The sequence below is a fragment of the Eumetopias jubatus genome, unplaced genomic scaffold (assembly GCF_037043125.1).
Source record: "Eumetopias jubatus isolate StellerSeaLion01/CBP00866 unplaced genomic scaffold, mEumJub1_p1.0 scaffold_8, whole genome shotgun sequence".
Lineage (NCBI taxonomy): Eukaryota > Metazoa > Chordata > Mammalia > Carnivora > Otariidae > Eumetopias > Eumetopias jubatus.
Window position 1 is genome coordinate 48,209,182 of NW_028274814.1, and position 27,546 is coordinate 48,236,727.

The 27,546-nt window shown below is 40.9% G+C and overlaps 1 protein-coding gene and 1 pseudogene across 2 annotated transcripts; one reads left to right on the forward strand and one right to left on the reverse strand.

Moving 5' to 3' along the window:
* YBX3 (Y-box binding protein 3) lies at positions 1-26,063 on the reverse strand. Of its 2 annotated transcripts, XM_028119749.2 has the most exons (10): positions 25,516-26,063; positions 21,456-21,519; positions 20,176-20,209; positions 17,244-17,333; positions 13,952-14,074; positions 9,917-10,120; positions 4,462-4,559; positions 2,697-2,868; positions 1,954-2,053; positions 1-568 (listed from the first exon to the last, which is right to left on the reverse strand). In XM_028119749.2, exons 1-9 carry the CDS (start codon positions 25,802-25,804, stop codon positions 1,988-1,990), a joined length of 1,140 nt encoding a protein of 379 aa, XP_027975550.2. In that variant the 5' UTR covers positions 25,805-26,063; the 3' UTR covers positions 1-568; positions 1,954-1,987. The 2 variants fall into 2 exon arrangements, with proteins under 2 accessions (XP_027975550.2, XP_027975551.2); XM_028119750.2 differs by lacking the exon at positions 9,917-10,120 and having other exon boundaries at positions 25,516-25,904.
* The window catches only part of LOC148163705 (large ribosomal subunit protein eL37-like), an 8,306-nt pseudogene continuing 6,562 nt past the window's right edge, over positions 25,803-27,546 (forward strand).

Genomic DNA, 27,546 nt, shown 5'->3' on the forward strand with positions numbered 1-27,546 from the left:
TTTTCCTTTCAAGGGTAAAAATTTTATTTTTGAGGAACTTCATACTGCACATTTTTAAAGAGTCACATAAGAAAGCAAAAATGTTATCCTCCCCTCATCCTAGAAATAAATACGGGCATAAAATTTCTTTTTAAATCACGACACTTGGAAGTTTAGCACCAGCATCCAAAATGAACAAAAAAGGAAAAAAAAAGCATTTACTATATATTTCAGATTTCTTTGGTTGGGGTTCTCCCCATGTGGTTATTAATATTTCTTCTTTCAATTCATATTACCAAAACAGTAAAAACCAGGAAAAAAATATAAACCTAGTGGTTGCTGAAACTGGGGAGGTTGCTCTCCTGTCTTTTGTGCAGGCATTCCCGGGATCTCAGCTTGCTAGAAAAACTGGCTGACTTTTTCCTTTTGTAGTTGTCTGTTTCATGAAGAATAATAGTAAACATTCTAATGTCCACATCTTGGTTATCAGTCTTCCACATTATTGCTTGGATGTTTCTTTGGTGTTGGTTAAGGTCATGGTCTGCTTTATGCTTTATTTTTTTTAATGGTCATTAATTCTTTAGGTCACCTGGAAAAAATTAAAACCAAGAGTGACAAAATGACCAAAAGTTAAAGAATAAAAAGGCAAAAATGTTAATTCAAAAAACAGTATTTCAGAAGTTCTAAACGGAATCTATCCTTGCATCTATAGATTTGTAAACTATACATTTAATAAAACATTTTTATTATAAACCAGAACATTCAGTACATGGTAGTAAAAAATTTTATAAAACTATATAAAATTACCATCATGAAGCCTTCTCAAATAAGTGAAACTACAGCCTCACTTATTCTTCATAATCATTTTAGTGGCTGTACAATATTTCCTAACATGAATATACCCCCAAATTGAGCCCCTTCCCAATGTTAGATTATAGATAGTAGAAATATTTGTTTGCCTGTATTTTGGATTACTTCCTTACAAGACCTAGAAATAATGTTACTAAGTAGGTTACAGCCAAATGACTGAAACAATTCTAAGTCAGTTAATGCAAGCAAATTTAAATAGGGAGCTTAATTTTATGATATATTGTCCACAAAACCCAGAGATAAAATACAATATTCCCAGCATAGCAAATGTCTACCTGACAGCAGGCTATGAGTTTAACAACCTCTTTTAACTAAAAGCTAATTCTTTATTTAATGAAAAGGGCAACAACCAAGAAATACTCAAAAATTTAAGTCCCAGGAGTTACTAGCTAAAAAACCCAGAATGAAAACAACTATGGCTTCTAAATTCCTCTAAGAGTGGCTTCACAATTGGGTCAGTCTTTCTAGTTATATTTTTACCTACATAAATTTTCCAACACCAGTAAAGACAGCAAGCTGAACTTCACCCAGAGGTTGTGCTTTACCACGCCCTGTTCAAGCACTTCATACCTGTTCTCTCATAAATCTCTACAACAACCCTAGTGAGGTAGTCTAGTTGGTATCCCTGTTTTATCAGCAGCAGACATTGCTGAGGTAGAGGATAAACAAACCACTCGGTAGCATCCAGCAAATGAGCAGGAGATCCTGCACTGAGTACAGAAACCTCTTGGCTCTCACACATTATGCTGCACTGCCTCAAAATAAATTCTGTTGGTTATCAAAGGGAAGAAAAAAACTCTCAAGTTTATTCTGTACAGCAATCGCGTTCAAACTGGCTACTAGGTGTCACAAAAGTAAAACTTTCAGTTTTCTGAAGACGTGTTAGTATTAAAAATTGTATTAAAAAAAATTTAAAAAAAATTTGATGTTTACACCCCCAAAAGCCTAGTGAAATAAGGTCAAATCCCATACTTAAGCATTAAAACGACTCTCTCTCCAAGATCCTAAAGGAGATTAAAGGTTGGCCCAGAGGAACCACAGAACTAGTTCAGGTTAGAAGTCAACAATACTTAAAATATCAACTCAAGCCTGGGGAGCTCTTACCTGGCGATGGTGAAGGTGCCTGGGGAGCCTGGTGTTACTCAGCACTGCTCTGCTCGGTGGCTGGAGCGGGGTTCTCAGATGGCGCTTCGCCTGCCTTGGTCTAAAACACGAAACAAAACCACAAATCAGAAACTGATCCAGATGACAATGGAAAGTTCAAGGATAAAAGGTCTCAAAAGTTAGAAACTTGCTGCTTATGAAGGTAAATCACTGTGCAAAATCAACTATTCTTAAGTAGGAGTCAAAAATTAGTACCACAGAAGAAAGGCCCATAAATGGCAACTAAACAGCACCACTCTCCATAACAAAAAGTCTCTGATACCCAATTGCTTTCAATACGTGCTTAGAGAGGCTCCTCTCTAAATGCTGTCCTTTGTTCAGAGAGCCCTAAACATTTTAATTCTGAATGTCCATTAGTATGCATAATTCTTTCAGAGAATGTTAATTAGTTGAATTCAAATATTGGGTTTGTGTTATGTACAGGGCATTCTCTCTCCATAACATATATAGATATAGATCTTCAGCAAAATATTATATATTAAAAATATATTATCATTTATATGAAATACATACTGTTAGATATAAAATACCTATGAATGTTACTATAAATAACATTTTATATAAAATGCTCTATCATCGTCAGTTACCAGGTTATCAAAGCACTCTTAGGATGGAATACTAAATAGGGTCTGACATGACTAAGGATGGTCTGGCAACATCCCCCTCTGGCTGTCTGAATTTACCTCTTTGCCATCTTGTGAAGGAGCATTAGGAGGACGGGGGCGACGCCGATAGTTGTAGGGGCGCCGGTATCCACGGCGAGCAGATGGCTGGTTTGGACCATTGGCCGCTTGTTGGTTCTCTTTATCTTCAGCCTCACCAACAGCTGGGGCAGGTCGGGGGCGAGGAGGGCCTCTAGAGCAGAGAACACGACAAAAAAAAAAAGAGCACAAGTGCAACAGGACAGGGGGCCTCAAGAATAATCTTTATTTTTTAAGATTAAGTGATCGGTATTTATAGCTAGAATTATACACAGGCTAATGCAGTAAATGGAAGAGAGATTTTTGTGAAAAAAAAACCAACAAACGAACTTATTTTTCCACTATTTTCCCCTCTTCATCTGAATACCTATTTATAGTGAACGAATATACACTGGACACATAGCATGATCCTGGCAGGCACCTGGCAGGCACCGAGGACAGGAAGATTTAAAAAGAAAAGTCTTGTCTGGTATCTGCTCTCCTCGAACAGTTTAGTGGAGACTAGGGGATTAAACATGGGGGAAAACTAACATTACTCTGTGCCAGAGCCTGTGCTGGGGATGTTTTTGTGTCAAATATTTCATCTCCATGCTAATTCTGGAAGTTGGATTTATAGTGAGAAAACCAAGAGTAGTGTAGAGAGGGTATTTGGTTGAACCACAGGGAATTCTGCTTTTTATAGGTCAACAAAGATCAGGTATAATTTTCCCATGATCGTGCAGCCAGGGATTGAGAGAGCTGCAATCTACATATACCACTCTCCCCTTTCTGTTTTCATTAAGACATTTCTATGAAGTGTCTTATTTTTGAAAGTCCTTAGTAATTAATCATTAGGAGTGATTATGTCTAAAACTGGAATGAATCTTGTGAGGAAAAAGGACACAAAGTGGTACAAATCCTTTCCCAAAATAATAGACTTACCCTCCTTTCAATAAACCCATATTGCCAAACCTCAAGGTGGTAAAAATGTCAATCAGGAGTGAAGGTCTACTTTTTTCACTTACATCAAGGACCAGGGAGAGGAACAGAAAGGCTTATGATACAAAGAGCTTTAAAAGGATTTTATGGAGTCTAGCCCAATTCAGTCTTCACAAGGGATAAAGCACAAATAACCTATTCCTTCACTAATATGAACGTCACTGGTAGTAATAATGTCTCGTGTTTACTGAGGGCAGACTGTACCATGTGCCATTATCTTAGATTCATTAGTACTTTTAGAAATTGTAAAATACTCTTTAGTGTCCATCTTAGAGACCTGGTAACTTAAGTCTGACAGTCCAGGAACCTCCAAAAGGAGACACAGGTACAAGGTGGGAATTTAAACACAATCTGATCTGTAGCCTGACTTACCACCTACATTGCCTTGGTTTTCGCAATTCAGTATCCCAAATATCTTCTTGGCACTCACTTCTTCCTCCATTTGTAGCTCTACCACTGAATTACCCATCAATTAATTTACTGTTTATTTCATTAAATATAATAAAAAATTAAATATTAATTCACACCATATGAAAGTTAACAAATACAAATAATAGTCTGGTACAGAGATACCTAAATATTTTGTTAGGTGGGGGGAAAATATCCCACGGCCATCTGAAAGCATACTGCAGAGTTCCCCCGAAACTTAGGATGCAGCCACTTCTTCTAATTATATTACAAATCCATAAAATAGGCCCACAATAGTCTCATCCACTGTACTATTGCTCACAAGTGCTTCAACTGGTCGTTAGTGAAAAATGTCACCTACCTCCGGTACCTTGGGCGGTAAGTTGGATTTCGATGAACGGGTCCCTGAAGTTGTGCCCCCTCTGGGACTCCCTCCTTCATCTCTCCAATCTCACCAGCCTACAAGAAGGCAGTGAGAGCTGAAAATGAATGTCATACTACCAGATATAAGACACATAGAGCCCACAGTTACATTCAGAATTTTTAAGTAAAAAGATGCTTCATTATAAAGCCAAGAACTGTCAACTTTAACAGTGAACTGTGTACTGATACAGATCTTCATGAATGATAGCAAAGAAAACCTTATTTCCACTAGAACAGTCTTTTGCCTATCACAGAGCACCTTATTTTATAAGACTAACTTAACATTTTGAAGTGTCCCATTCATCTCTTACCAAAAAAACCCCTACATTGTAAAAGGAAATACGATGATATACTACATTTGAGCAATGAGAATCTTTTCCACATTTCAAACTCAGACCCACTTATTCAGTCTACGGACAGGGTATCCCTTCAACCATTAATGATTTCTACATTCAAAGGTTTTCCCACACCTCCTAACTACACCTTCACCTCTGGTTTCTTCCTTTCATCTCTTTGCATTATTTAAGTATAACCTTTAAAAAATAATAAAATTACACTTTCCTGATGATAAATTTATTTTAAGTTGGGGATATAAAATTCATTTATTGTGGAACTTCCAGAGAAAGAAGCGACTAAAAACTAATAACAAAACCCACGAGACACATCTCTAAAATTCTTTACAATACAGCCACATCTCAGCTTCCTTTTTCTCAACACTAACATCCCTTACTTCTCGCTAGCTCACTAAGAAAAGAGAAGCAGCCAGCAAAGAATTTCCACTTTCTTTCATGCTCAAATCTGCCCAGATACCTGCGTTTGCTGTAATTTTCTCCTCTCTCCTAACCCTGGGTGAGTGGTCCATGCTCATATCCAAAGCCAACTCCTCTGTCACCTCCTCGAACACTTTGACTCGCGATCCCTCCTCCCCTTCATTGTAGATTTTTCCCTCTTCTCTACACCCTCGTTTCCATCCAGGCAAACAGGCTGAAATAGCACCCATCCTTTACTTACAGAAAAGTTGGAAGTACAGAACCTAATCCTCAGGCCCCGTTCAAGCTTCACCAGTTGTTCAATAATGTCCTTGACAGCAAAAAGACCCATGCAGAACATGCACTGAATTTAGCTGTCTCTTTGCCCGGAACAGTTCTTCAATCTTTACTTGGTTTTCATGACCTTGACACTTTTAAAGATTACAGGCCAGTTATTTTATTCAATTTGGGGCTGTTTGGTGTTTCCTCATGATTTAGCTTATGCATCTTTGACAAAGAAGCCACAAAAGTCACACTGCATTCTTCTCATCGCATCCTGTTGGATGGCATATGGTTTCAGTTTGCATCGTTACTGACAATGTGCACTGTCAAAAGTACTTAAGGTGGTATCTGCCAAGGCTACTTCTCTGTAAATTTACTCTTTCCCTCTTTGTCATTAATGAGGACTTTGAGAAGTCCTTTCAAAGTCTGTAAATATTTCCCTTCTCATCAAATTCTCAATATATTCATTTATGTATTTGTACCTGTATAAACTCATGGTTTTCTATTTTATTCAATGAGTTATAATCTGTTACTATCATTACTGGCCAATGGGAACCCTTTCAAGCTGGCTCGTGTCCCTGACATGTCTCCAACATTCTCTGAGTACTTTCTTGCTTTTTGGCACAACAAGATGTTCCGGGCTCATATTGTACTTTCTCTGGCCCAGCTCTGAAATCAGCCATTTCTCCAAGAGAGCTTCTTTTTATTGGAGCATGGTATTTAGGAATGAAAAATTGGGGACCAGGTATGCTCAGTGTTATTAAGGAGTGTCTGTTTTCAGGGACTGAAATAAGAGTCTATTTCTGTAGACAGAAATAAGGCACACACACATGCTAATATATATCTATATACATATACAGTATGAGTTACACATAGGTACATGTGCCTATGGGGGTATGAACGTAGAGCACATTTGACTTGCCCCTCTATAATGGCTTTAGGAGCAAGTTGTTGGGGAGGGAAGGGTTAGGGAGACCAGAAGAGAATTCACTAAATGTCAAAACAAAATCAAAGCAAACCAAAACCTTGCCCTGACCCCATATCCTCCCCTCCTCCAGCTACTACCCCATTTGAGTTCCTCTACAGACATACATATAAAAGAAAACCACCACCACTACCACCACAGAAACCTTAAAGGAGAATATAATACCTTTTCTTCCTTACCCTTTGCTCTCTTGAATTCATTCTAACCAGACTTTTGCCCTTACCAGACCGCTAACCTCCAAGTTACCAAACCCAGGCATCAATTCTCAGCACAGCTTCCCGTGCTTAACAGCATTTAACGCAGCATTTCCTTCTTGACATACCTTCTCCCTCTCTGGTCCTTCTTCATCTTCATCTTGCATTGTCAGTGCCCCAGGGACTCGGGTCTAGGATCAGTTTTCAACCTACACTCATTTCACAGTTAACCCCATCCCTGCCAGGCCTTTTAATTTGTTCTTATGACCCCAAAGTTCCACGTAGTCTCATTCCCACCCCCCAACCCCCCCGGACCCCCTTGGGCCTCTGTCCCTGCCACTCCCCCTGCTGTTCCTGGCCTTTCCCAGTGCCTGAAAGACTCTCTCCCTCACTTTATTTAGGTCTCTTTTCAAATATGACCCCAAAGACTTTGTCAACCACCTTACCTAAAATGACACCCTCCTAACTCAAGCCACATTCTCCCTCTCAACCGTGCTTTATTTTTCTGCCTACTTCACATCTCCAGGTAACATTTAATGTGGGGTGGGGGCAGATCTCCAGATGATTTCCACCTTTCCCCCAAACCCGATCTTTCTTCAGTCTTACTATATTTGTTTAAATCAAAAACCACAGAGGTATCCTTTACTCCTCACACCACACATCACACCATTATCAAATGCCATCACTTCCAGGTTTAAAATATTTTTTTAAATCTGGCAACTTTGAACACCTCCACTGCTAGCATTCTCATCCATGCCATAACCAGCTCCACACGGGGAGATCATAGCAGCTAGTCTCCCTACTTCCACCCCTGTCTCCTGTGATCTAAGCTTCCATAAGTAGTCCCATGAGCTCTTAAATATGTCTTCCCTGTTTATATCCCTTTACTGGCTTTTTGTCACATTTAGAGCAGGTCGGCAGTCCTTACCAGTCTACCAGGCAGGCTGGATCTGCTCTAAGATACCACCCTAATCACACCTCTGACCCCTTGCAGCCTCGCTCACAGCTGTCCCAACCACACAAGCCTCCCTTTACTGCTCCAGACAAGCCAAGCTGCCTCTTCCCCAGGGACTCTGATTCACAAAAAGCAGACAGAAACAGCAATTGACATGTATGAAGGATGAGAATTTACTAGAATGGTAAGAGGGGAAGAGCATCGGCAAGAGACTGAGTTTAAATCAAGCTCCACAACTTCCTGCCCATGCAACCTCAGGTAAAAGTTTGCCAGTTTTTAAAAATACTCAAATCTCTTCATTTGTAACACCAACAAAAATATGGAAACCACTGCCAATTTTATAAAGACTGGATGGGAAGACTGGATGAGCACTGATTTCAAACATCTGCCACTTGGTCAGTGCCAAATATTTTATACTCCCTCTTCTCTATCAGATACCTCTTCTCTCAAAGAATGCAAATAGTGGCTATTGGCTCAGTAACCAGTTCTACTTAATTTGCAAGTGAAAATTAAATTAAAATTAAGCTAGAATATCTTTAAAAAAATAGAAGCCATTTGGCCACTGATGTATCATGCTATATATGTCCTTTGTACATAAGGGAAATACTATTGTCCTGTATATTATAATTTTTTCCCTGTTGTGTCCAATAAATTTCAGTATCTATGTAGTAGAAAATGTTTGCAAAGACTTCTCTATTTGACCCCAGTAATTTTAACATCCTAGAGATCTCTCTATACTTTTAAGCCATTACACTAACAACCTTGCAGGAGCCTAGCTGTATGAAAGATGAGTCTTAGGGATTTTCATTTGATGCTGTTGATTGCCTTAAGCAGATTTCTTTAGTCACTGGACATCCAAACATGGTATGTATTAGAAAGATTGTAAGGAAAAAATGTTGAAGGAATCTAAGGACAGCTTTTATTTCATATACGGAATGGGTAAGAGATTCAGCTCAAGTTAAAACAACTCCATGCAATTATCAGAATAAGCATGTTTCTCAAAATTAGTTTTCAACCAGCCTGTGCAAATGTTGCTCTACAGAGCAGTGAAGAATCAATTTGTTCTGAACCTTCAATTCCTAAGATGAAATATAATTTATTTTAAAAATATAGAAAAAAGAATCATGTTCTCAAAAAATGATACATACAGACGTGCTAAATAAATATTAAGAAAGGTTATTTCAGGAAAGTACAACTAATGCCCTAAAAATAAATGTGTATTGCAATCTCACTGACTCTTCCTGTTCTCATTTCCTAGAAGCCCAGAATGCTGCCCTAAAGAAACCTACTATGCCTCACGGACCCAATCTCTCCATATATGCAAGTCTACTTGTTATTTTTAGCACATTCGTCAGGGACAGCTGTTAAAGAGTGGAAGGGAAATAACAAGAAGCAATGTAGAAAGAACACAGTGATGCATGATGGGATAGGAGATGGGTAGCAACGAACAGACTGAACATAGTGTTCAGTCAAAACACTTAGTGGAAAAACAGAAAACAAAAACCAAGGACACGAAGAGGGAAAATTTATAGCTAGTGACAACAAAACTGATACCCTATCCCCCAAGTCTTCCAAGTTTCCTGGGAATTATGAAGTTGGTACAAGTTTATTAATTATAGGTCAGGTTCACAATAGCTATATCAGTATTCTTCAGGAAAAAAAGGAGAATCAGTAACTAACCAACGGTCACCACGTCTACGTTAGGTTTTCTTAATAATCGATGCCATCTCATAAAAATTCAAGACTTAATAGAGATTTTATCTATCCTGAGGAGCGTGCTAAAATCTTCACCCTCGATTTAATCATCATAAATCCATGGAAGAGGTACCCCTTCTTATTATCCCCCAGTTAACAGATGAGGATTAAATTGGTTTTCTCGAAAGCTCACAGAGTCAAGTAGCAGAGGCAAGATTCAAATCCAGGTCTGCTGACTTCAGAGTTCTAGCTCTTAATGCATAACCATCTGTCTCTCTGCTTTAAACGGTACACTATTCACCAGGGTGGCCAATTACAGGCATGGCTCCTGTGGTTATGCTTTTGGTTCTGTTATGAGAATGGCTGCTCAGAAAAAGCATCCTAAAGGCCTTGCCTCAGCTTCTGTGGCATCAGGAAGCCACAAACAAGGTTTGACTCCCGGCGGCTGGTGTTGGAGGAGGAGGAGGAAGAGAAGGCAGAGGAAGGACGGAGGGGTGAGGACTGCTGAAGACAAGTCCCAGGTGCAATTTTACCTGCATTCTGTTGGGATGGGGAAAGACCCGTGAGCGGCGGTCAAAGGTCTGTCCCACGTGGTAAGGCGGGAACCGCCTCCGGTACTGAGGGCGATACTGGGGGCGGCGCAGCTGACTCCGGGCCCCAGAGAACTGCCCGTCAGTGGCAGGGGGCTCAAATCCTTCACTGCTGCCGCTCCCTTCCTCCTCCTCCTCCCCAGCGTACTAGCAAGCAAAGAAACAGAGATTCAGAAGAAGTTTCAGCAAGGACAGAACCAAAGAATACTGCTTAGGATGACTATCACCAAAAGAAAAAAAAAAAAATCTCCCCCAAAAGAATAATCCCTTCTATTATAAAGACAGAATGCATTTAACCCAGGTTATCATGTGATTACCTGGGATAAACTACATTAAGATCAAAGTAGATCTGTGCAGATAAAATATCAAGAAGGAGAAAAGCAAGAGCAATCAATCCATAATGAATTTAGTAGTCATCTAATCAGAACTGGTGACTATCTGTTGATTAACCACCCAAAAAAACCCAACTACAAGGTTGGTATTAGTTAGCTCCGCCAAATGTGTATCTCCCAACATTTGCCATCCACTGGGGGCAAAATCAGGACAAAACAAGAAAAAAAAAAATACTTTGTGGTGTTCTCAACAGGTTTGTCCTAAAGAGTCCGACCTTCCAGGAGCAGTTCTCAAAGTGTGGACAGGGTCTCGGAAAACCCTTCCGAGTGGGGGGCTGGTACTGAATTCCAACATTCTTGTAACGCTACTAAGACAATATTTGCCTTTTCCCCTCTTATTCTCTCATGCACATGTGGAGGGGCACCAAAAGCTACAAGGACACGTAGCCTCTTAGCTGACTAAATGCAGAATGAGATATGAAAATCCAGCTGGCTTCTATTAAACCAAATATCAGAGATTTGCAAAAATATAAAGCAACATCTCTTCTCACTCAATTTAAAAACAGTTTTCATTAAAAAATGTTACTTATATTTGTGTAATGAGTTTATTTTAAATCAATTATCTTTTAAATGGCTGCTCTCATTGCTAATATAATATTAATAGATATAAACACACATAAACAAAAACTCTGGGATCGTCAATAACATTTAAGCATATAGGGGCACCTGGGTGGCTCAGTCAGTTAAGCATCTGCCTCTGGCTCGGGTCATGATCCCAGGGTCCTGGGATCGAGCCCCATGTGGGGCTCCCTGCTCAGTGGGGAGCCAGCTTCTCCCTCTCCCTCTCCCCCTGCTTCTTCTCTCTCTCTCTGTCAAATAAATAAATAAACAAAACCTTAAAAAAAAAAATTTAAGCATATAAGTGGGTCCAAAAACCAAAAAGTTTGAGAACCGCTGACTTATGGCATGATTCTTTTCATATGTTTTACAATAAAGTTTTAATTGCACTTTTATAGTAGTAAGTAAAAGATACAGGCAGTTTCTAAATATAGGCCTTATTAACAAAGGAAACTACTGGCCTTAGATTTTTTCTTACATTTTAGCTACCATATCACATACTGATACTTTATATTAAAAAACATCCAAACATCCCTCAAAGAATTTATATCAAATCTTAAAGGATATAGATAAGCAAATGCCAAAGGTAGTCAAGAGAAGTAACTATAGTTTTCAAAAATGAATAAATTAAAAACTAATAAAATAATGATCTATTTCTTTTGGAAGTGAGGATATTTAAGATTTAGAACCCTCCAGAACCAACCACATGGGCAACTAAATTCCCAAAAGCGGAAAAGTTTCAACTATAGCCTCAACTAGTCTAATTTCAGAAAAATCAAGCCATTCTACACTTCATAAAACCTGCATCAGACACAATGTCCAACTATATAAAAACATATTAGCGTAGAAAATATACACCAAAATAGTAAGTGTGAGACTGCATAAATTATTCTTATTAGGCTTTTCTGTATCTTTTTTGAGTTTTATACAGCCAAATCATTAAGAGTTTTATAAAATAAGAATAACGGCATTGCCATTGCCAAACATGCTCTTTCTAGCTAAGGAGAAAAGTCTTTAAAGAAAAATTTCCTGGGACGCCTGGGTGGCTCAGTCGGTTAAGTGTCTGCCTTCAGCTCAGGTCATGATCCCAGAGTCCTGGACATTGGGCTCCTTGCTCAGTGGGGATCCTGCTTCTCCCTCTGCCTGCCAGTCCCCCTGCTTGTGTGTTCGCTCTCTATCTCTCTCTGACAAATAAAGAAATAAAATCTTAAAAAAAAAAAAATTTCTCACTAAAGTTTTCCTACCACTTTTACTTCTGACTTAACCTAGTAATCAAAATACAGTTGGCCCTTGAACAATGTGAAGGTTAGGGGTGCCAACCCCCATGCAGTCAAAAATCCATGTATAACTTTTAACTTCCCAAAAATTTAACTAAAAGCCTATGGTTGCCTGGAAGCCTAATAATAACACAGAGTCAATCAACACCCACTTTATATGTTATATATATGATCTACTATATTCTTACAGTAAAGTAAGCTATGGAAAAGATAGTGTTTTTAAGAAAATCATAAGGGAAATACATTTACATTACTGTACTGTATTCACCAAAAATATCTGCAGGTTAAGGGCACCCACACAATTCAAACATATATTATCCAAGAGTCAACTGCCATCAAAACTGGAGTACTGTGAATCTAATGAATTTGACAGTTAACTTGATATAATAAATGTTGTAGTAGCTCATTCCTACTCCCTACCCCCTGCACAGGTTTTTATTAAAAATCAAATAGGATAAGCAAAATATGGGTAAAAAATAGTAGAACTAGGGGAGGGGGGCAGGGAGGATGGATGAAATAGATGATGGGGATTAAGGAGTGCACTCGTCGTATTGAGCACTGGGTGATGTTTCAAAGTGTTGAATTACTATATTGTACACCTGAAACTTACATAACACTGTATGTTAACTAACTGGGAATTAAAAACTTTAAAAAAATAGAAATAAAATAGAGACCAGTAAAATTAAAAAAGAGAGAGAGAAAAGAAAAGAAAAATACAGAAACAGAAAAATAAAATGTCAACAGGTATCTGATAAAAACCAATTTGGGCAGGGTGTTAAGATGACAGAATGAAGAAGGAAAGCATTAAGGTAAGCAGAAAGATATAAACCTACCAAAGCATAGGGATAAATCATTCTCATTCTGCACACATTTTATTCTGATGAGATTTTTCAAAAGGTTTCCTTGGATAATATACACAACCACAATCTAGTGCTCACAAAGCATCTTCAGTTTTATTCTATAGTGCCAATCCCATGTACTAATTCTAGAAACATCAAAAAATGACTCAAATTTAATGGGATCCTCATGACCGCAAATGAATGGGATTCTTTTTAGGTGCCTTCAGAGTACTTTAAATTGAGCCTTCTAAGTAAGCTGTAAGACAGACTTGGTTGTAAACCCTTTCACCAGGATTGCTACCGATCTAAAAAACTAAAAATCTGGAGAATTACTTACTGCTTCTTTACTTTAAAATAACGGGAAAATGCTATGCTAAATAAAATAGTTACTTAGTCAAGACAAATTAGTATTTCTGTGGTCAGTACTATTTTTTGCCTATTCCCAAGCTATTCCTCATTCTCCCTTGCCAACCAAACCCTTATTTTCTTAGAGGTCAACAGTGCCAGTGCCAAGAGATGAACAACAGGTTTATACCAATCATGGAAATCCCATTCCCCTTTGCCAGGGAATGCCACATGACTAGGTTCTGGCCAGATAAAAGAGCCAAATAAAGAAAAAGCCCTTTTGACAACCCTGGCACAGCCTATCTTAATTAAGTCTTCTTGTTGAAAGATAATTGTCTGTTACTTGCAGCCAAATTCGTACAAACTGATACAACTTCTGAATGGCAAGTGTCCAGAGAGACTTTTAGCAAAAGAAAAATGCTAGACACTAAAAATTTCCCAACCAAAAAAAAAAAAAAATCATTTTGTGCCTCTAAGAGAAGATACATCTATCTGCTCCAAGTATGTACACTTAATTTTAGACATGACAATTTTTTCAATCGCTGTTTAGGAAAAGAGACAACATACATTACGGGGAGGTCCACGGCGTCTGCCATAATAGCCACGTCTATAACGGCGCCGATCAGCAGCATAACGGCTCCCTTCTACGGGAACTCCATCTGGTCCAGTCACATTGGCTGCTTCTGCACCCTGAGAAAGAAAATGGACAAAGATGGCCTCAAAATTAAAAGAAGCTGAACTAACCCCCCACCTCCACCCCCAAAAAAACCAGTCTTGGACAGTCAGAATGTTAAAGACTGGCAGAATGTACTCACAATTCCTATCATGACATCAAAAATACACCCAGGTATTAATAAGGTGAGCGAGGTGCTTGGTGTACTGATTACAATGTAGTTTCTTTGCTCATACAACCTAAACTTTTCCTTCTTGTTTGGTTATACTAAGTTCAAGAGCAGGATGTACCTCTTTAAGAACATAAACTGGTAAATGTAATGCTATTATAAAAGAAATAATGCTAGACCAGGAAGAATGTTCCCCAGTGGAAAATAACTGAGGCATTATCGTCTTAGAATAATGTTGAAACTGGATGCCTGGGTGGCTCAGTCAGTTAAGTGTCTGCCTTCAGCTTGGGTCATGATCCCAGGGTTCTGGGGTTGAGCCCTGAGTCTGGCTCCCTCCTCAGTGGGGGAGCCTGCTTCTCCCTCTCTCTGCCCCTCCCCCTGCCTCGTGCTCTCTCTCTCTCTCTGTCTCAAATAAAATCTTTATTAAAAAAAGGAAGAATGAAGGGGGGGAAATCAGAGGGGGAGATGAACCATGAGAGACGATGGACTCTGAAAAACAAACTGAGGGCTTTAGAGGGGAGAGGGGTGGGGGGATGGGTTAGCCTGGTGATGGGTATTAAGGAGGGCACGTTCTGCGTGGAGCACTGGGTGTTATACACAAACAATGAATCATGGAACACTACATCCAAAACTAATGATGTAATGTATGGTGATTAACATAACCTAATAATAAAAAAAATAAACAAAAAAAGAAAAATGTTGAAACCTGTATGATTCTAAGAGACACTAAGAGAAGAGCTATTCACAGGCCCAAGTGGCTCTGTACGGCACAGAGTTATTGAGAGGGAAGCCTCCCAACTTGGCAGCAACAGAAAAGAAGGTCCTTGATTTAGCAAGACATAGGTTTCCACAAATGTAGTGCCACTTTAGACCTTCTTCTGATCCTTGAGACAGACTTACCATCCTTATTCTCATGTGGACAGGTAAAACAATGCTTCAAAAATATAAAAAATTGAGACAAGAGATTCAAGAGTCTATATCACACTCTACACCAATTTGTAAAACCTCAAGTTCTGAAAACATACAGAGGTAAAAATAACCTGGCAACACAAGATTTAAAGGGTTCAATGGGAAAACAGAAACCATTACAGGTCAGCATTTGCTGGTGGATGATTTCAAACTCCAGATTTGCAAGACAGCCTAGGGATCACATTGGTAAAGAAATCATTTAAATTTCTCTATTAAATGCAGTGACTTTTTCTCTTTTAACAGAACAGCTTGAGAGCTATTAAGAATGTGGACCACGGGGGCGCCTGGGTGGCTCAGTCGTTAAGCGTCTGCCTTCAGCTCAGGTCATGATCCCAGGGTCCTGGGATCGAGCCCCGCATTGGGCTCTTTGCTCCGCGGGAAGCCTGCTTCTCCCTCTCCCTCTCCCCCTGCTTCTGTTCTCTCTCTGGCTGTGTCTCTCTCTGTCAAATAAATAAATAAAATCTTAAAAAAAAAAAAAAAAAGAATGTGGACCACGGAATGGTGTGTATGTATGTGCAAAGAGCACATGCACAGTAGTCAGTCAGTCATTCACTCAGTTTCTAGTTCAGCTGCCACAAGCTTCCATGGCAGTTATATCATATGTGGTTTTAAAATGTTTTTATTCTTATTCTAGATTGTTTTACTGATATCTATAACAGACTCTATTTACAGATATCTATAACAAAGCATAAAGGACATTACTAATGTTGGAATAATATATAACAGTATAAAACAAAAGTTCTGTAGATTTATTTCAAGATGATCAATTAGCTTCTTGTATTGTTCTTCATCTGAACAAAGTTGTTACTCAGTCTACGAAGACGCCCCTGGCTTTCCAAAACCCAAGCCAAAGAGAAAATACAATGATTATGTTAAATTTGAATCTTCTTTCGGGGCGCCTGGGTGGCTCAGTTGGTCAAGAGTCTGACTACTGATTTTGGCTCAGGACACGATCTCAGGGTATGAGACTGAGCCCCGCAATAGGCTCCACGCTCAGCAGGGATTCTCTGAGATTCTCTCCCTCGCCCCCCTGCCTTCCCTCCCCCTCGAGTGTGTGCACGCACATGCTCTTTCTCTCAAATAAATAAATCTTTTTTAAAAATTTGAATCTTCTTGGGGTGCCTGTGTGGCTCAGTTGGTTAAGCATCTTCCTTCGGCTCAGGTCATGATCCCAGGGTCCTAGAATCAAACCCTGTATCAGGCTCCCTGCTCAGTGGGGAGTCTGCTTCTCCCTCTCTCTCTCTTCTCAAATAAATAAATAACTCTTTTAAAAAGAATTTGGGGCGCCTGGGTGGCTCAGTTGGTTAAGCGACTGTCTTCGGCTCAGGTCATGATCCTGTAGTCCCTGGATCGAGTCCCGCATCAGGCTCCCTGCTCGGCAGGGAGTCTGCTTCTCCCTCTGACCCTCCCCCCTCTCATGTGCTCTATCTCTCAAATAAATAAATAAAATCTTTAAAGAAAAAAAGAATTTTGAATCTTCTTTTATTGAGGTTAAAACATTCTTTAATGTGTATTATTTGTGCAGAAGTGCTTACAAATCACAGCATGAAAATTTTATGCTTATAAAAAGGAAATCTTCCCCAAAGCAACTTTTATCTATTTTTAATACTATGCAAGTTATGGGTGCCTGGCTGGCTCAGCTGGTAAAGCATGTAACTCTTGATCTTGGGGTCGTGAGTTCGAGCCCCATGTTGGATACAGAGATTACTTTAAAAAAAAATACTACAAAAGTTAAATTTTAATCTATACTTGAATATATATTTGGTACCAAAATAAAGTATCTCCTTTAAATTTCGAAAAATTAGCTTCTCCCTCCATAGTTGAACAGGGTTCACCATTTATTAAATGAGAAATTAAAATGCCCTTTTATAACAAGTCAAAGAACGTTTATAATGATATTCAATAATCAAAAATTTTCTACTTAAAAAAGTCACTTCCTCCTGTCAAAAACAAAGTAACATCAATTCAAAAGGGGCCGAGAAACCATTTATTATGCAAGAAAACCATGTGCCTGCACACTTTGATACCCAGCCACAATATTCTCTCACCTTTTCTCCTTCAACCACATCAAACTCTACAGTTTCTCCATCTCCTACACTGCGCAGATATTTCCGTGGGTTATTCTTCTTGATGGCAGTCTGTCGATAACAGAAAATTCTAAATGAAGTATACATCAATATTGGCCACAGATTTCATCTTTCAAGTTTATTGTATATATTATTACTTTTTTAAATTATCATTCTCCCACTAACCCGGATCTCCAAAACAAACAAAAAACACTGTAAAACTATGTTCCACATTATTGTCTTGATTCATGTTATCTTTTGAAATTCTTCTTGATAGGTGGATTCAACAGAATGCTTAGGTAATATACACAGTTTTGTTACAACCTGATCATAATACTGGATACTATTAGTTCCCTCAAACTATTAAGTACCTAAGATTCAGACTGAACCTCCATCAGTGGTGGGGGGGAAATGCCTTCATGAAATCTTACGTAAAGACACAAATACACATTTCACATAGAGAGGTTTCTATGGACAAGAGAAACTGGTAACCTCAAGAGGAATTGTAAAATATATGAAGGAGTGGAAGGATGATGAAGAATAGAAAAAAAGGAATTTAAAAATGCCAGAAGGATACTTTTTTTTATTATGTTATGTTAATCACCATACATTACATCATTAGTTTTCGATGCAGTGTTCCATGATTCATTGTTTGCGTATAACACCCAGTGCTCCATGCAGTACATGCCCTCCTTAATACCCATCACCAGGCTAACCCATTCCTCCCACCTCCCTCCCCTCTAGAACCCTCAGTTTGTTTCTCAGAGTCCATCGTCTCTCATGGTTCGTCTCCCCCACCGATTTCCCCCCCTTCATTTCTCCCTTCCTATTATCTTTTTTTTTTTTTTTAACATATAACGTATTATTTGTCTCAGGGGTACAGGTCTGTGATTCAACAGTCTTGCACCATTCACAGCGCTCACCATAGCACATACCCTCCCCAATGTCTATCACCCAGCCACCCCAAGAAGGATACTTTCTGATGGAATACACAAAATTATCTCAGGAATGAAACATTACTGATAATCATAATCTGGCCTCTTCCCCACCTCCCCCCATTTTAGGCATAAGGAAACATGAGGCTGGTTAGCGATTTAGCTGAAGACCTAAAGATACAGCCTGGTGGGGAAAGTACAGAGAGCGGGTAGGAGAAATTCCTACCCCTGCACTGTATCTCTGATATTTATTTAATATTTTCCCCCATCACACCATTCATATCTCACTCTTCCCTACACATTCCCTGATGATGCATTAAAAGGTTAAGAAGATATTATGCTGCATGAGACATGTGCCTCTAAATATCTGCCTATGAAAAAGCTTCCCTTCCTCAGCCAGTGAAAGGGGGAAACAATAATTTCTGCAATGAATTTCCATTTCTTTAGTTGGTATCTCTAAATAGTTAAAGGGGCTCTGAGTTTCTGTGGAACTAGGTCAACCTTATTTTATAAAGCGATTAGGCATGTGTAATCCAGCCCTTCCCTTACTCTCAGTGGGAGGGAGGAGGGAAAGAAGTGAGCCAATAGGGCAGAGACCGCACCCACAGGGGAGAAAGGCAGCTCAGGACAGGGTATCTGCGCCCGCAGTTAGAACACTCAGCCATTCCAAAAACGGCCGCTCCCTGCCTGCTCCTTCCCTCCTTCCTGTTAAACTGGGCAGGCCTCAACGCATTGAGGTGACTCACCACACAACCTCATAGGGGCTGGAATCGGGTCATATACTTGCAGGCTAATGATGCTGGCGACCAGTACAGAAACTTGTGAGGTCCTTTTACTGTGGCTGTCACCAAACAGAGTTCTGTACCCAAAAGGTCGATTAACTTCCAGGTATTATAAGCAACACTTTCTTTCAGCCTATTACGACTTTAAAAGTCACCGAATCTCAACAACAACAAAAAAATCTATTCAGAGTATCTAGGTACAACTGACATATATCCAGTCAAGCAGAAATGTAAACAAGAGAAACCACAACTAGAGAGCTTAATCTTCGATATCACCAGCTCCAGTCACCACCCCCACCTCAAATTCACAACCCTAAACAGAAGGAAACAAAAACGCAGAAAACCAGATGCTTGACAGAGTCCTGCAGGTAAACGTACTGGAGTTAGTACCTGGCTCTATACTTCCCTGTTGTACACTAAGAGTTCCCCACATATTTGAGACAACTCACTGAAAATTAAATATACAAAAAGAACAAGGGGAGGCATTTCTTCTTTTAACAAACATTGTAAAACAAGTCCAGGATACACAATGAAATAAAGAGCATCCCAGGCCAGGAAAGTGAAGACAGAGATCCCAGGAGCAGACAAGCCTGCCGTTTGCCATATTTTACCCATTTTCTACATCTCCTTCAAATCCAAGGGAACGTGGACCTTTTGACCTGGACATGTGCTAACCATGCCTCATTTTAACAGGAGGGGAGGACTACCCTGGGAATTGGGGAGGTTTCTCATGTCTTGGATACACAGACTCTAACCATCCGCTTTGCTGTGCTTTATTTACCTCAAGTCAGAGTTACTCTGGTAGAAGGGCTTTAACCAAGACCCACCCAGGCAAAAGCCAGATCAGTTCCAGCCAAACACTAAGGAGGAACCACAAAGTCAGGAAAATAAGATGCTAACATGGAAACAAAATTTTGTCAAGGCCTCAAAGGCTTTAAAAATTAGAAACTGGCCTAACTGATTATTACTCCATTCGAATATTACTGCAAACATAAAAACTCAAAACAGTTTATATGATGGAACAGAAGAGTTTATCTGCCAATCTTAAAAAACTTGTGCCCTTGCACAAATAAAAATCACAGTAAGAGTTCAGAGTAGAATAATAGTTTATAGGACTTCATTTTCGAAAAGAGACAACAGCAGATTACAGACACCCCCTCCTCACATGAGAAATGTAACATTTATTATCCCTCTTACCTGATGTACAAATACATCTTCTTTGGTGTCATTTCTGTTGGGAGACAAAAAAGTTCATAAATAAAAGTACTAGGTATATGGAAAAACTTAAAAGAACAGATGTTTTTATGAGTTTAGATCCCAAGACTTCAAAAAGACAACATAAACTTTTGTTTATCTTCTCAACTTAATTCAGATGCCTGGAATCAGTCCTTGTGAAAAACTTCCAAACCTGCAAGATACCTGTCTTACTCCTCCATATTACCGGAGTGCTTAGATCCAAGTGTACAGATTTTACAGAAATATCCCTTCCCTCTCATCTCCTCCTAAATCATGTGGAATGTAATCAGAGCCTGAGATTTCCCTCCCAGTAAAAGCAAAGTAGGACAGTTCAGAGGACAGGGCACAGCTGTGAACTAGGCTCTCCTTACACTGAAACCTAAAACAGCACCCCCCCTTCCTTCCTGCCCTAACTCACCCCCCACCCCACCAAATCAGATAAGGAAGAAATTAAGGAATTTTTAAAGGGGGGGCAAAGAAAATGACAATATCATGTAAAAACTTCATCACACTCCCAACAGCCTACAGTTGTGTTCTTGTTTTTATATGGCTAGAAGTTACCATTGTCTATTTTTATTTTTTTAAGATTTTATTTATTTATTTGTCAAAGAGAGAGAGCACAAGCAGGGGGAGCAGAAGAGGGAGAAGCAGGCTCCCCGCTGAGCAGGGAGCCGGATGTGGGACTCGATCCCAGGACCCTGGGGGTCATGACCTGAGACGAAGGCAGAGGCTTAAGGACTGAGCCACCCAGGCGTCCCGAAGTTACCATTGTTTAAAGAATACACTCCACTTTCTACACAGGACTTGGGACAGACCTGGGTTACAGATCCAGCTCAATTACTCACTAGTTGTGTGACCTTAGAAAAGTTGCTTAACCAGTCTAAGATTCCATTTCTCCATCTGTGAAATTATGGATGTGGTCCCAATTATCCTAAGGCCCTTCCCATTTCTCATTTATCTCCCTCACCTTTTCTCTTCTAATGACTGAATTTTATAAAATACATTATTTATCAGTATTCTGGAAATGTATTTTAATTAATATTTAACACCAGTAGCTTAGAAATGAGAATGTTGACAGTGCTTACAAATCTTAAAACTTACTCCAGACATCAATTAAAAACCAAACAAACAAACAAAAAACTTACGTAAGCCATTTAAAAAGTATGGTAAAGGATTTATAAACTGCTGGTGCCATAAAGTAAGCATGCATTTTAAAAACATATACAGAGATACACACATACCGATTTATAAATCCATATCCATTTCTGACGTTGAACCATTTGACAGTGCCAAGGACTTTGGTGGCTAAAATAAGATTAAGCAGATAAATTAGTATCTGACCTACAAAGAGATAAAGCTCATATCAATAAGGTCTTGATAGCATTATATAAAGCCTAAACATACCTGAGGAAACCATTAAAGGCTTAATTCTAAAATATATACGGAAAAGAAAATGGAGCAAGGGAAGATATCATAGGAAAATACTTTTCAGAAGACTAAACCTCTCTTCCTTGTTAAACTTTTCAGTAAAGTCATAAGAAAAGGAGTGGTTGTAAATCTATACAATTCTGCAATAATTAAAATTGGGAAACACTGTTTAAGGAAAAAAACAAACAAAAAACACTCTTTAAGATCAAAGTTTTAATGCTGAAAAATTTTCTAAGTGCAAAAGAAGGGTCACAATGAAAGAGAAGATAGATAGATGAACAAAGTACCAATGACCCTAACACATCACTTTCACACTCTGACATATAAGGCAAACTTTAAGTGAAATAATAGCTCCTACAAAGCTACTGTTTTGTAGCTAATCTACAAAGACATAAAGTAGCTTGTCTAGTTGCCAGATGGGGGCCTATCAGAGGAGTCAAGAGTAATAATAGAACTGATGCTGTCTCAATCCCAGTTTGTACTCACCCCCCCAGGCATGATGTAACAGGCCTTTCCAAACCGTAGTGATGAATTTGGGCTTCTGTTTCATTGTTTATCCTACTCTCTGCAGTTGGTGAGAGTCAAACTCAGCATTTTTTACAAAATCCCCCTCTTTAACCTGATTGTCTCAACTTTCCATCATGAGTAGGACAATTTCTGTACAACACCAGACTTCAACAGAATTCAAGAGAAGGAATCTAAATAATATGGTCATATTACTTGTACTTCAGAGATTCATATGTCAGTCGTCAAGCATGATTTGAGAAGACTCCTTTGAATCAATTGTGAATGCTAAATTCAGAACCTCTAGGAAATGCCTACATCTAAATTCAGGAAACACATAAAGCAATTATCAAGACTCAGTGAAACAGGAAATACGACAATAAGAGTAAAGTTAAAAAAAAAAGGCTTAGTAGAGAATGAAAGTAATCTATGCTGCCTCTCTATGAGATACAAAGTTGATAACTTCAAGGATAAACAATAAGGATTCCGTTTTTAAATTCAAGACTAAAAGAGTAATTAGCTCTTGCTTGCTTGTGGGCAGATGCTGTCCACTGTTCTGCTATGTTGATATGCCCAAGGAAGTATTTTAGCTGTAAAAAGAAAAAAAAAAAAAAAAAAAACCTCATTATGCCTCTAAAGTCATTCAGCCCACCACTGACTGAGCAATCTCCAGCTCTATGTCCAAGTAATGAAGATCTCTCCAATGAAGAGATTGAACCATTGGAATCTTCAGTTTTAGGCCATTCTAATTAGAGCAACAGGTCAAAGAAGAAAAAAAAAAACCTGTATTAGATCTAAATGTACACAGAAGAGGCTCATTTTTGATAAATCATATGCTTTTAAGTCACATGTTATTTCAAATGATAGGCTTTTTGTGCCTTTCATTTGCCCCAAAATTAATGACCTGGGAAAATATAAAGATAGGAACTCTTTGATCCACTTCCATATAGTTAATGTCTAGCACTGTCAAAGGAATAATCTTGATTAGAAAGGCAACACTAATAGGAAAAAAGATGAAATTTTTAAGTCGAACTTCAATCCAGGCTGAAGGCCATTTTTACTCCCCAAAGTAGTTTTTCAAAATGTCCTAATTCCACAAATATCTCCAACAATGTCATAGAATCGAACTTTCATGCATACCTCTTGCTTTAAAACCATAAACTCACTTCACATACACAGAGGAAGGGGAGCGGGTAGTTCAGTGGAAGACCATATGGCTTCTAGGATGTTTATTAGGAAAGTTTTCTTTCACTCGGGTAAACTATCTCTGGCCTATGGTTATCCACTGAAGTTAAAGACTGTTTGCAGGAACCAGAATGGGAGAATCCAAAACCAGAATTCCATTTCAGTCAGCACTGTGCCTTGCACATTTTAGGCACCCATGTGTTTGCCTGGCAAAGGAAAGAAGATGGCAGAACACACTGGACAGGGACAAACAGTGTCAAAATGTCATGTAGAAGGCTGTCCTTCATTTTAAGAGTTGGAGTTACAGTGGAAAGATGAAAGACCTCCAGAATCATCACCTGGGATGTGGTAGAGGCTTAATAGCAGTTGGTGGTTAAGAAAAGTTAATTTATCTGTTCCTTTCATCTTTAAAGCTATCTGCTTCAGTTTATTTTTTTAAGATTCTATTTTTTTTTTAAGATATTTATTTATTTATTTATTTGACAGAGAGAGAGACAGTGAGAGAGGGAACACAAGCAGGGAGAGTGGGAGAGAGAAAAGCAGGCTTCCCACTGAGCAGGGAGCCAGATGCGGGGCTCGATCCCAGAGTCCTGGGATCACCACCTGAGCCGAAGGCAGACGCTTATCGACTGAGCCACCCAGGCACCCCTCTGCTTCAGTTTAAAATCCAGCAGTTTAGTTTAGATCCAGAGGGTACAAGGATCAAGTGAAAACCTGAAAACTTTCCTGTATAGAAAAATGAATATTAAGAATATACCTTAACACTGCTTTGGTTAACCCAAGGTTGTCTCTCTCAGACATTTTGCATGGAAATGTTCCAAGAAACACTTGTTGGAAACAATATCCCAATACAACAGTGACTAGACTGAAGTAACTTTTAGTCCAGCAAAATGAGGGCAATTTTGTTTCTGAACCTACACAGGTTACATTTAGCATGTTGTCCCCCAGTAACTGAGTAAAAGCTCTGGAAGAACAAAACAGGCCTTTCAAAGCGGGGGGGGGGGGGGGGGGGGGGGGGGGATGGAACTGTATTACTTTCTTCACCTTATTCCTTCAATTTTCTTCCTAGGAAATTGAGTAGGCAAGGCTCAGAGATCAAACAGGCCCCACCCCAAATAGTGTTAATTGCTCTGAAGCATCCTACACCATCTCTTAACTTTCCTGTTTAAAGAGAAGAGTGAATGACATAGGCACACACCCTTCAGAGTTTATTCACCACCCACCTACTTTGTAAACCCGCTTAAAGCCTCACACGGGGCATTCGTTCAGCCTCGAGAACGCTGAAATAGGCGACAATACCAACAATGACAACAGAAACCCTTTCTACTGCTCTGCCCCACCGACCTGAACGTCTCATCTTCCCATCTGTTTTCTTCGTAAGTTACAAGTCCCAAGATAAGGATGTTTTGAACAAACGTCATACCCACCCTATGGACGAAGTTTTTTCAGCTGCTGCACCAAGTGCATTCCCACAGTCCGGGAAGAAGAAAACGCGTAAGCGATTGGTAAACACTGAATGGTTCTTTGCAGCAGTGGGCAGAGGGAGGGAGGAGGACGTGGGACCGAGACCCAAGTTTCCCGGAGAGGATTGCAACACCGCTTAGCCGGCATGTGGCCGACAGAAGCATGGCGTCTTTCCCGTGCCCATGTGGGAAGGGCGTCTGGGACAGACACCTGAGCCTTCTCAGCAAGAAGCCTTTCCACCTTGCCCTCCCTGGGCCCCTAGCCCCACTTTTCCCGGAGGGAAACCCTCACCTCACCCAGATCCCAAGCGAGGACTCCACAGTCCCCGTTCCACGTTGTCTGTCCCTCCCCCTACATCCACATGCATCCCTACCCTGGGTCCCCCCTCACAGACCGTCGCTCCTTTCCTCTTTGGACCGAAATATTCGCCACTACGGGAATGTGTGACAGTGCCCGCGCCTAGGTGACAAAAGTTAAGACCCCAACTTGCTGGCCCGGGACCGGGAGAGGCGCGCACGGGACAGCCAGGTGTGCAGGGCGCCGCGCGCTCACGCGGGAGCCTCTGCAGGGCGGACGGGCTGCGGCCACCGGCGCTGGGGACCCCTACTGTCACTCTGCCGCCCGGGTGGGAAATGCAGCCGGAGCTGCCAGCACGTGCTCGGCCGCCCGCAGCCGGCGGCCCCACTCGGAGCTGCCCCCACCCTCCGCGGCCTGACTCACCGAGAACTTTTTTCTCCGCGTCTTCACTGCCGGAGGGGGCTGAAGAGGCGGGGGGCGCGGTGCCCGTGGCTGCGGGGGCCGCGTCCCCACCGGGGTTTCCTGCGACGAGGGCGGCGGGCGCCGGGGTTGCGGCCTGGGACGCGCCGCTGCCCACCGGGCTCTTGGGCGCGGGGTCCTGGGGGACCGCGGCGGCCGCCTCCGCCGGAGCCTGCGGGAGGGTGGTGGTGGTGGTGGTGGTGGTGGTGGTGGTGGTGGTGGTGGTGGTGGTGGCCTCGCCCGCCTCGCTCATGCCGCCTCCTCTGCTCTCACTCGGGCACCTCGGTGGCGGTTGGTCGGCGGTTAGCGCGGCTGGTGGTCGCGGCGGCCGGGGCTCGCTCTCGGGGAGGCCGGTGCGGATCTCGCGGCGCAGGCGGCGGCGGCCGAGGTGGGGTCTCGCGGCGGAGGCGGCTCGAGCTCTCGGGCTGCGCGCTCGCTCCTGGGCTCCTCGCTCGATCTTACTGCCCCAAAAATGGCCCCGCACAAGTTTTTCTAGGCGGCGCACCGGCCCGGGAGGGAAGGGCGGGCGAGGGAAGAGGGTGGGGAAAGTTGGCTTCAGAGCTGGGCACGACTCTCATTAGCATTTAAAGGCGCCCGATGCCCTTTCCAAGCCACCAGTCCGCCGGAGACTGGAGCGAAGGGGCCGAGTTGGAGAGTCAAGGGGAAGCCCGGGGAAGCTTTGCACTGCAGTCTGGAGTTTGCTGAGGAGCACGCGCTGCTGGCCCTTTGTTGGAGCGGGGTAGCGGGGCCCCAATCCGCGCGACATCTTGACACCTTGAAACTGAGCTTTGGGCGAAGTAAAATAGGGGATCCAAATTACGCGGGGCTTCTCTCCCAAACGCTTGTTTTTAAGCCCTTTATATTTATTCATTGGTTATTCAACGTTTATGAAGTACCAGAAACTATTTCTGACACAACAATTAAGAATGAAACAAAATCTTAACTCTACTTGACTGTTTATTCCTAAGCGATAACTTACGGATAATTTTATCTATAAGCCACAGGTAAGGAAATTGAAGTGCAAACGTCAGAGAATAAATTCACATCCTACCTTCTGCTCCAGTTGTATCTCACTGCTGGTGAAAGCTTAAGCAACTGAGCCCGCTTAGCTTCAGGGATGAGAGGTACAGAGAAACAGATCCACCCAATAAACATATTCCCAGTTTGAAGGGTCCACATGGCCTTTAGAGAAGGCACTGGATTATGCTAGACACATGGCCAGAGCGACTATGTATGACCTGTACCCAGCGCCTATTTGGAATTTAGGGGTATTTGGTGTTCTTTGCCCATAGGGTCCAGACAGACCTAGGTATAAATTCTAGTTTTGCTCTTTACTGAGAGAGTTCAATGGTGTGCAGTGTCACAGAGGGTATTTCCTCCTTTTAAAGTTTCTCAAAGGCACTGTGGAAAGATGAGATTATCATATGTTAACTCCAGCTTTTGTCCAACAAAAGCTCATTTTCTTCATTTCCTAGTCTCCTGAATTATTTACCTATTGTTTTCCCCTGGAATTGTCTGTTTTGTAACTACATCAAGAGGGGTGCTATCAGGGCGCCTGGGTGGCTCAGTTGGTTAGGCGACTGCCTTCGGCTCGGGTCATGATCCTGGAGTCCCGGGATCGAGTCCCACATCGGGCTCCCTCCTCGGCAGGGAGTCTGTTCCTCTGACCCTCTGACCCTCTTCCCTCTCGTGCTCTCTATCTCTCATTCTCTCTCTCTCAAATAAATAAATAAAATCTTTAAAAAAAAAAAAAAAAAAGAGGGGTGCTATCAAGTGTAATTCACCATTGTATCCTCACTGGCTAACACAGTACCTAGCATAGAGCTAGAACACAGTAAATGTTTACTAAATGAAAACAAATGAACAAAAAGACCAAAATTTTCCAAATTTATCAACACACTCATTATCAAGTGTTAACTATCCAGCTTTATTACTTTCTTACTCCATTGATAAAAAAATACAAATTAAAGAAAATAAATTCTTAGAACAAATAGC

Coding starts and splice junctions, on each gene's coding strand:
- YBX3 (XM_028119749.2), bottom strand. CDS start 25,804: ATGAGCGAGGCGGGCGAGGCCACCACCACCACCACCACCACCACCACC. Junction 17,334..20,175: donor AAGATGTATTTGTACATCAG/GTAAGAGGGATA, acceptor TGTTATCGACAG/ACTGCCATCAAGAAGAATAA. Junction 14,075..17,243: donor ATGTGGTTGAAGGAGAAAAG/GTGAGAGAATAT, acceptor TTTCTTTCTCAG/GGTGCAGAAGCAGCCAATGT.